This window comes from Cetorhinus maximus, unplaced genomic scaffold, assembly GCF_964194155.1.
Source record: "Cetorhinus maximus unplaced genomic scaffold, sCetMax3.hap1.1 HAP1_SCAFFOLD_382, whole genome shotgun sequence".
Classification (NCBI taxonomy): Eukaryota; Metazoa; Chordata; class Chondrichthyes; order Lamniformes; family Cetorhinidae; genus Cetorhinus; species Cetorhinus maximus.
This window is the reverse complement of record NW_027596328.1, coordinates 2,475-12,470: the sequence shown is the minus strand read 5'-3', so window position 1 is coordinate 12,470 and position 9,996 is coordinate 2,475. Positions and strand designations below refer to the sequence as shown.

Genomic DNA, 9,996 nt, shown 5'->3' with positions numbered 1-9,996 from the left:
AGTGCACCTTTTAGATGGTACACACACTGCTGCTACTGTGCGTCGGTGGTGGAGGGAGTGAATGTTTGTGGATGGGGTGCCGATAAAGCGGGGCTGCTTTGTCCTGGATGGTATCGAGCTTCTTGAGTGTTGTGGGAGCTGCACTCATCCAGGCAAGTGGGGAGTATCCCATCACACTCCTGACTTGTGCCTTGTAGATGGTGGACAGGCTTTGGGAAGTCAGGAGGTGAGTTACTCCCCGCAGGATTCTCAACCTCTGACCTGCTCTTGTAGCCACGGTATTAGCGAGATCGGGAGGGTTGTAGGGATTGAATTGAAGAGGAGTTTGTCGTGCTTTGAGATGCACCTGGGAGACGTAGTATAATGAGATGAGTGCAGATTATGAAAATATTGCAAACAGGAAAATAGGAATTGCTTCATCGGTGTTTATTTAATAATTTTATTTAATTGACCATTGGGTTCAGACAGTTAGGAACCAATGCGGTGTGCAGGGATCTAGTTGTTCTCCATTGTGTCCCTGATCCAGGAGGTATAGTTGCAGACTTTCGTGTAGACTCCAGGGTAATTTCTCTCTGCACAGCCTATTCCCCATGAGACAATTCCTTCCAACTTCCCATTGCAAACCAGGGGACCCCCTGAATCCCCCTGTATATGAGGAGAACAGCATCAGGTCAGAACACAATAATAGCAACTTGCATTTATATAGCGCCAGTAACATCATAGAACATCCCAAGCTACTGCACAGCAGCAGTTATCAAAGAATTTGTGACCACGAGTCACATAAAGGAGATATTAGGGACTGGTGACCAAAAGCTTGGTCAAAGAAGGAGGTTTTAAGGAGCGACTTAAAACAGGAGAGAGAGAGAGAGAGAGGTGGAGAGGTTTAGGGAGGGAATTCCAGAGCTTAGGACCCCAGGCAGCTGAAGGCACGGCCGCCAATGGTGGAGCGATGGAAATCAGGGGATGGTCAAGATGCCGGAATTGGTGGAGCGCAGAGATCTCAGAAGGTTTTAGGGGCTGGAGGAGGATTCAGAGATAGGGAGGGTTGTTGGGGCTGGAGGAGGTTATAGAGATAGGGAGAGTTGTCGGGGCTGGAGGAGGATACAGAGACAGGGAGGAGTGTAGGGGCTGGAGGAGGTTAAAGAGATAGGGAGGGATGTAGGGGCTGGAGGATGTTCCAGAGATAGGGTTGTAGGGGCTGGAGGAGGTGACAGAGATAGAGAGGGTTGTAGGGGCTGGAGGAGGTTACAGAGATAGGGAGGGTTTTAGGGTCTGGAGGATGTTACAGAGGTAGGGATGGTTATAGGGGCTGGAGGAGGTTACAGAGATAGGGAGGGTTGTAGAGGCTGGAGGAGGTTACAGAGATCGGGTTGTAGGGGCTGGAGGAGGTTACAGAGATAGGGAGAGTTGTCGGGGCTGGAGAAGGATACAGAGATAGGGAGGAGTGTAGGGGCTGGAGGAGGTTACAGAGATAGGGAGTGTTGTCGGGGCTGGAGAAGGATACAGAGATAGGGAGGAGTGTAGGGGCTGGAGGAGGTTAAAGAGATAGAGAGGGATGTAGGGGCTGGAGGATGTTAGAGAGATAGGGAGGGGTGTAGGGGCTGGAGGAGGTTACAGAGATAGGGAGGGTTGTAGGGGCAGGAGGAGGTTACAGAGATAGGGAGGGTTGTAGGGGCTGGAGGAGGTGACAGAGATAGGGAGGGTTGTAGAGGCTGGAGGAGGTTGCAGAGATAGGGAGGGTTGTAGGGGCTGGAGGAGGTTACAGAGATAGGGAGGGATGTAGGGGCTGGAGGACGTCACGGAGATAGGGATGGTTATAGGGGTTCGAGGAGGTTACAGAGATAGGCAGGGTTGTAGGGGCTGGAGGAGGTTACAGAGATAGGGAGGGCTGTAGGGGCTGGAGGAGGTTACAGAGATAGGGAGGGTTGTAGGGGCTGGAGGAGGTGACAGAGATAGGGAGGGTTGTAGAGGCTGGAGGAGGTTGCAGAGATAGGGAAGGCTATAGGGGCTGGAGGAGGTTACAGAGATAGGGAGAGTTGTAGGGGCTGGAGGAGGTTACAGAGATAGGGATGGTTATAGGGGTTCGAGGAGGTTACAGAGATAGGGAGGGTTGTAGGGGCTGGAGGAGGTTACAGAGATAGGGAGGTTTGTAGGGACTGGAGGAGGTTACAGAGAAATGGAGTGTTGTGGGGGCTGGAGTAGGTTACAGAGATAGGGAGAGTTGTAGGGGCTGGAGGAGGATACAGAGATCGGGTTGTAGGGGCTGGAGTTGGTTACAGAGATCGGGTTGTAGGCTGTAGGGGCTGGAGGAGGTTACGGAGTTCGGGAGGGTTGTAGTGGCTGGAGGAGTTTACAGAGATAGGGAGGGTTGTTGGGGCTGGAGGAGGTTACAGAAATAGGGAGGGTTGTAGAGGCTGGAGGAGGTTTCGGAGTTCGGGAGGCTTGTAGTGTCTGGAGGAGGTTACAGAGATAGGGATGGTTATAGGGGTTCGAGGAGGTTACAGAGAAATGGAGGGTTGTGGGGGCTGGAGTAGGTTACAGAGATAGGGAGAGTTGTACGGGCTGGAGGAGGATACAGAGGTTGGGTTGTTGGGGCTGGAGGAGGTGACAGAGATAGGCAGGGTTGTAGGGGCTGGAGTTGGTTACAGAGATAGTGTAGGTTGTAGGGGCTGGAGGAGGTTACAGAAATAGGGAGGGTTGTAGGGGCTGGAGGGGGTTACAGAGATAGGGAGGGTTGTAGGGGCTGGAGGAGGTTACGGAGTTCGGGAGGGTTGTAGTGGCTGGAGGAGTTTACAGAGATAGGGAGGGTTGTTGGGGCTGGAGGAGGTTACAGAGATAGGGAGGGTTGTAGGGGCTGGAGGAGGTTACAGAAACAGGGAGGGTTGTAGGGGCTGGAGGAGGTTACAGAAATAGGGAGGGTTGTAGGGGCTGGAGGAGGTTATGGAGTTCGGGAGGCTTATAGTGGCTGGAGGAGGTAGGACCTATACCCAATAATGTTTAGAGGAATGAGTGGTGATCTTATTGAAACATATATGACTCTGAGGAGTGTGGACAGGGTGGACACTGAGATGATGTTTCCTCTTGGAGAAATCTAAGGGGCACAGACTCAATCGAATGGATCTTCTGTTACGGTGCAGATCCAGTATTTCTCTCTGAGGCTCATTATTGTTTGGAATTCTCTACACCAGAGAGCAGAGGAATCTGGGTCTTTGAATATGTTCAATGCTGAGATGGATTCTGATTGATGAGAGGGAGTCAAGGATTATGGACAATTGGCAAGAACCTGGAATCAAGGCCACAGTCAGGTCATTCAACCTCACTCAATGGTCGAGCAGGTTTGAGGGGCTGAATGGTCACTCCCTGCTCCTATTTCTTAAGTTCTCCTCTAGGAGAGGGGGTACCCCTCCCCAGTATGATTCCCTGGAGCTTGGAGGTTAAGGCCCCATTTATTAATGCATTTTTTATTCATTCACGGGATGCAGGCATCGCTGGCTGGGCCAGCATTTATTGCCCATCCCTAATTGCCCCTCAGATGGTGGTGGTGAGCTGCCTTCTTGAACCGCTGCAGCCCATGTCGTGTAGGTACACCCACCGTGCTATTAGGGAGGGAGTTCCATTACCATGGTAACAATGTTGGGGGAAATACAGACACAGGGGTCTCACCCTTGGGGTGTTCAATTTGGACCATGAGTCAGGGGGAATCCAGTTACTGCTCTGGAATAATTAGGATTATGTCTCCATTTGAATCTTTCTCCATTCAGTGAAACTGAGGAGGTGACAGATTTGGGGAGATTGAACAGAATGGAGAGCGAAATCTCTCACTGTCCTGTGTTTACCAGCTCGTTGCTTCCTTACCTGACAGCTATCCTTCCCGCCCTCCATGAATCCAGCACAGAACATGCTACTCGTGATGCTCCCAGGATAAGCCTTCTGGCAGGTGCTCGGAGGCAGCACTGGGACATCGAGGCACTGGAGATCAGCAGGGTACACAACTGAGAAAGGAACACATTTCACAAAGTTTATTCAATCTGGGATTGGCTACAGAGCCAGGGATATGCAGTCACACGTGGGGAAATCACAACACTGCAATCTGTCAAATCACACACACACACACACCGCAATCTGTCAAATCACACACACACCGCAATCTGTCAAATCACACACACACACTGCAATCTGTCAAATCACACACACACCGCAATCTGTCAAATCACACACACACACTGCAATCTGTCAAATCACACACACACACTGCAATCTGTCAAATCACACACACACACACACACACACACACACTGCAATCTGTCAAATCACACACACACACTGCAATCTGTCAAATCACACACACACACACACACACACACACACTGCACTCTGTCAAATCACACACACACACACTGCACTCTGTCAAATCACACACACACACTGCAATCTGTCAAATCACACACACACACTGTACTCTGTCAAATCACACACACACGCTGCACTCTGTCAAATCACACACACACTGTACTCTGTCAAATCACGCGCACACACTGCACTCTATCAAATCACACACATACACTGCACTCTGTCAAATCACACACACACACTGTACTCTGTCAAATCACGCACACACTGCACTCTGTCAAATCACACACATACACTGCAATCTGTCAAATCACACACACACACTGTACTCTGTCAAATCACACACACACACTGCACTCTGTCAAATCACACACACACACTGTACTCTGTCAAATCACGCACACACATTGCAATCTGCCGAATCGCGGACACACACTGCACTCTGTCAAATCACAGGCATGAAGCAGAGCTGGGGTTTACTCCCGCTGTCCTAAGCTAACATTGCTCTTCCAACTTGCACCAGCTAAAGGCGACATAAAATCTTTACTGAGTCATTTACCTCACTGTTGACTGCAGTATCTTGCCCTGCATCGAATGGGTTACAATGTTTGTAGCAGATATGTGAAGCAAGAGTTTGCATTTATATAGCAACATCCACATCCTCCGGGCACCCCAAATGTGCTTCACAGACAGTGAATAAGTTTTTGGTGTGTGCTCATGGTTGGGATGTGGACAATCAAAGTTGCTAGTTTGGCAGAGAGTACGATACCTCAGACAGCCAGTGAGTTTATTGAGCAAACAAACTGTCCTCTCTGTGAGTTTAGGTGAGATACTGACCAGGAGTCCTGTCCTCTCTGTGAGTTTAGTTGGGATACTGACCAGGAGTCCTGTCCTCTCTGTGAGTTTAGGTGGGACACTGACCAGGAGTCCTGTCCTCTCTGTGAGTTTAGGTGGGATACTGACCAGGAGTCCTGTCCTCTCTGTGAGTTTAGGTGGGATACTGACCAGGAGTCCTGTCCTCTCTGTGAGTTTAGTTGGGATACTGACCAGGAGTCCTGTCCTCTCTGTGAGTTTAGGTGGGACACTGACCAGGAGTCCTGTCCTCTCTGTGAGTTTAGGTGGGATACTGACCAGGAGTCCTGTCCTCTCTGTGTGTTTAGGTGGGACACTGACCAGGAGTCCTGTCCTCGCTGTGAGTTTAGGTGGGATACTGACCAGGAGTCCTGTCCTCTCTGTGAGTTTAGGTGGGATACTGACCAGGAGTCCTGTCCTCTCTGTGAGTTTAGTTGGGATACTGACCAGGAGTCCTGTCCTCTCTGTGAGTTTAGGTGGGATACTGACCAGGAGTCCTGTCCTCTCTGTGAGTTTAGGTGGGATACTGACCAGGAGTCCTGTCCTCTCTGTGAGTTTAGGTGAGATACTGACCAGGAGTCCTGTCCTCTCTGTGAGTTTAGGTGGGATACTGACCAGGAGTCCTGTCCTCTCTGTGAGTTTAGGTGGGACACTGACCAGGAGTCCTGTCCTCTCTGTGAGTTTAGGTGGGATACTGACCAGGAGTCCTGTCCTCTCTGTGAGTTTAGGTGGGATACTGACCAGGAGTCCTGTCCTCTCTGTGAGTTTAGGTGGGATACTGACCAGGAGTCCTGTCCTCTCTGTGAGTTTAGGTGGGACACTGACCAGGAGTCCTGTCCTCTCTGTGAGTTTAGGTGAGATACTGACCAGGAGTCCTGTCCTCTCTGTGAGTTTAGGTGGGATACTGACCAGGAGTCCTGTCCTCTCTGTGAGTTTAGGTGGGACACTGACCAGGAGTCCTGTCCTCTCTGTGAGTTTAGGTGGGACACTGACCAGGAGTCCTTCTCTGCGAGTGACCTGAGACCCTCTAGGTTGCTTGCGTTAAATGCAAGTATGAACCCCGCCGCCCCCCCCCTCTATTCATTGCAGGAAGGTGCAGACTGATCGCAAGCGTGGCTTGTAAGTAAATTTTCCTCACCTTGTCCATCGTTGCGGAGGTTGCCCCATCCTGAGACCAGGCACTGTAAGCCGGCAGTGGGACACGTGCTGGAGAGCTCGATGGGCCTCACGTAGCTGTTGAATTGGACGGGTGAGGAGAGTTTCACCAGCATTAAATCACTGTCCATGGTCTGGGGGTTGTAGTGGGGGTGAACGATGACTTTGGAGGCGCCGATATACTGTTCGGTCCCTTCGTAAATATCGGTGTCGTGATCCCCGATGTAAGCGACCAGTGTGTGAGCTCTGCAAGAGAAGTACGGAGAGACTTCCATTTATATAGCACCTGCGGCGTCCGAATTTCCCCTCACTGCCAACGCCTTACTGTGTAACATCCCTTGTAATGCAGGAAACTCAGCAACCCATTGGCGCACAGGAAAACCCCACAAACAGCAGACAGATGCCCAGGTAGCGACTAACAGGCAAATGGCTGGGGAAATAGTCAGAGAAACTAAACACGGGTGGGTAAATAATTAACCAGCAGGCGGGCAGATAAACAGCCCAGCCAAACACAACGACCCATTGATAAACAGAGAATCCACCACCGACGCCAACTCGGAGCCCTGCTCCGGGAGGGAACCGGTCCAGGAGTGAATAAAGACCCCTCTGAATGCCAATCGGAGATGAATGAAATAGGAGGAATGGGTGACTGAACTTATGGCCGAGCGCAGGGAGCATTAAACTGATCAGAGTGAGTGGCTGGGATTACTACTGCTCCTGGGAATGACTGAGCTTAGAGCAGGTCAGAAAGAGGGACTAAACTTCCGACAGATCGTACGCTGATGCTCGGTTCCTGGCAGATCATAGGGAGAGAATGTACTTGGTGGCAATATCGTAGGACGCTCTATACGGACGACAATACGATAGGGAGGGTCGATACTTGCCACAAGAGCATAGGGGATGTCTATACTGAGGGCAGATCGTAGGGACGGTCTATACTTACGGGTTCAATTTTCCTCAATCTCACAACCGCCTGGATGGGAGATGAGAGTGAGATGAGAGTGTGTGCTAAGCCCCCTGAGCCACAGCTGACACTGTCCATGGTATTTAATACCATGGGAGGGCCTATACTTACGACAGATTGTAGGGAGAGTCAATACTTACGACAGATTGCAGGGAGGGCCTATACTTATGACAGATCACAGGGAGCGTCAATACTTACGACAGATTGTAGGGAGGGTCAATACTTAGGACAATTGTAGGGAGGGTCAATACTTACGACAGATTGTAGGGAGGGTCTATACTTAGGGCAGATTGTAGGGAGGGTCAATACTTAGGACAGATTGTAGGGAGGGTCAATACTCAGGACAGATTGTAGAGAGGGTCAATACTTAGGACAGATCGTAGGGAGGGTCAATACTTATGACAGATCGTAGGGAGGGTCTATACTTACGTCAGATCGGAGGGAGGGTCTGTACTTATGACAATTGTAGGGAGGGTCAATACTTACGACAGATCACAGGGAGGGTCAATACTTATGACAGATCACAGGGAGGGTCAATACTTATGACAGATCACAGGGAGGGTCAATACTTATGACAGATCACAGGGAGGGTCAATACTTATGACAGATCACAGGGAGGGTCAATACTTACGACAGATCACAGGGAGGGTCAATACTTACGACAGATCACAGGGAGGGTCAATACTTACGACAGATCACAGGGAGGGTCAATACTTATGACAGATCACAGGGAGGGTCAATACTTAGGACAGATTGTAGGGAGAGTCTATACATACGACAGATTGTGGGGAGGGTCTATATTTACGACAGATTGTAGGGAGGGTCAATACTTACGACAGATTGTAGGGAGGGTCTATACTTAGGACAGATTGTAGGGAGGGTCTATACTTAGGGCAGATTGTAGGGAGGGTCAATACTTAGGACAGATTGTAGGGAGGGTCAATCCTTAGGACAGATTGTAGAGAGGGTCAATACTTACGACAGATTGTAGGGAGAGTCAATACTTACAACAGATTGTAGGGAGGGTCAATACTTACGACAGATCACAGGGAGCGTCAATACTTACGACAGATTGTAGGGAGGGTCAATACTTAGGACAGATTGTAGGGAGGGTCAATACTTAGGACAGATTGTAGGGAGGGTTAATATTTAGGACAGATTGTAGGGAGAGTCTATACATATGACAGATTGTGGGGAGGGTCTATATTTACGACAAATTGTAGGGAGGGTCAATACTTACGACAGATTGTAGGGAGGGTCTATACTTAGGACAGATTGTAGGGAGGGTCAATACTTAGGACAGATTGTAGAGAGGGTCAATACTTAGGACAGATTGTAGGGAGGGTCAATACTTAGGACAGATTGTAGGGAGGGTCAATACTTAGGACAGATTGTAGGGAGGGTCAATACTTAGGACAGATTGTAGGGAGGGTCAATACTTAGGACAGATCGTAGGGAGGGTCAATACTTATGACAGATCGTAGGGAGGGTCTATACTTACGTCAGATCGGAGGGAGGGTCTATACTTATGACAATTGTAGGGAGGGTCAATACTTACGACAGATCACAGGGAGGGTCAATACTTATGACAGATCACAGGGAGGGTCAATACTTATGACAGATCACAGGGAGGGTCAATACTTACGACAGATTGTAGGGAGGGTCTATACTTAGGACAGATTGTAGGGAGGGTCTGTACTTAGGGCAGATTGTAGGGAGGGTCAATACTTAGGACAGATTGTAGGGAGGGTCAATCCTTAGGACAGATTGTAGAGAGGGTCAATACTTAGGACAGATTGTAGGGAGGGTCAATACTTAGGACAGATTGTAGAGAGGGTCAATACTTACCACAGATTGTAGGGAGGGTCAATACTTAGGACAGATCGTAGGGAGGGTCAATACTTAGGACAGATTGTAGGGAGGGTCAATACTTAGGACAGATTGTAGGGAGGGTCAATACTTACCACAGATTGTAGGGAGGGTCAATACTTAGGACAGATCTTGGGAGGGTCAATACTTACGACAGATCGTAGGGAGGGTCAATACTTACGTCAGATCGGAGGGAGGGTCTATACTTATGACAATTGTAGGGAGGGTCAATACTTACGTCAGATCGGAGGGAGGGTCCATACTTACGACAATTGTAGGGAGGGTCAATACTTATGACAGAGTGTAGGGAGGGTCTATACTTAAGAAAGAGTGTAGGGATGGCCGGGACATACGACAGATCAAGTGGATTGTAGTTACGTACGGTTGCTTGCAGTGGGCTGCAGAGAGGATCCACCATTCATTGATGACAGAGCCTCCACACCAGCGATAAGTGCCAGTGGTGAAGATGACTTGCCAAGGCTGGGAGTGAGGTGAGCAGCTGTAACCATTGATGATCTTGTCATCATCGCCAGCCACTGGAGAATCAGAGACGAGGAGCGTTAGAGACACATTCATGACTGTTCTCCAACCAATCAATAACATCTGAAACAGGTTAAACATAGTACATGTTCCCTGGAAGACCAAACACATCACACACAGCCACCACCCCTGGGTGCCATGAAAGATTCGTTGATTCATGCCCACTGTGACCATTGGCACTGTGACACGATAGACACAGTACCATGGAGAGGGTCAGCTGTGGCTCAGAGGGTGAGGCACGCACTCTCTGACTCAGAAGGTGGTAA

The 9,996-nt window shown here is 49.6% G+C and overlaps 1 protein-coding gene across 1 annotated transcript; it reads right to left on the bottom strand.

The window, feature by feature from the left end:
• Nucleotides 1–431: 431 nt before the first annotated feature.
• On the bottom strand, nucleotides 432–6,597 carry LOC144673550 (trypsin-3-like). Its single transcript, XM_078535314.1, has 3 exons — nucleotides 6,341–6,597; nucleotides 3,856–3,992; nucleotides 432–645 (listed from the first exon to the last, which is right to left on the bottom strand). The coding sequence occupies exons 1-3, from the start codon at nucleotides 6,486–6,488 to the stop codon at nucleotides 496–498; spliced, it is 435 nt and encodes a 144-aa protein (XP_078391440.1). The 5' UTR covers nucleotides 6,489–6,597; the 3' UTR covers nucleotides 432–495.
• Between the last annotated feature and the right edge of the window lie 3,399 nt (nucleotides 6,598–9,996).

Bases quoted from the DNA above. Each gene is read 5' to 3' on its own strand.
- LOC144673550 (XM_078535314.1), bottom strand. From the start codon at position 6,488: ATGGACAGTGATTTAATGCTGGTGAAACTCTCCTCACCCGTCCAATTC. The intron at 3,993-6,340 runs GTGAGGAAAATT...TTCCTTTCTCAG, and splicing joins CCTCCGCAACGATGGACAAG to TTGTGTACCCTGCTGATCTC. The intron at 646-3,855 runs GTAAGGAAGCAA...CCTCATATACAG, and splicing joins GCGGGAAGGATAGCTGTCAG to GGGGATTCAGGGGGTCCCCT.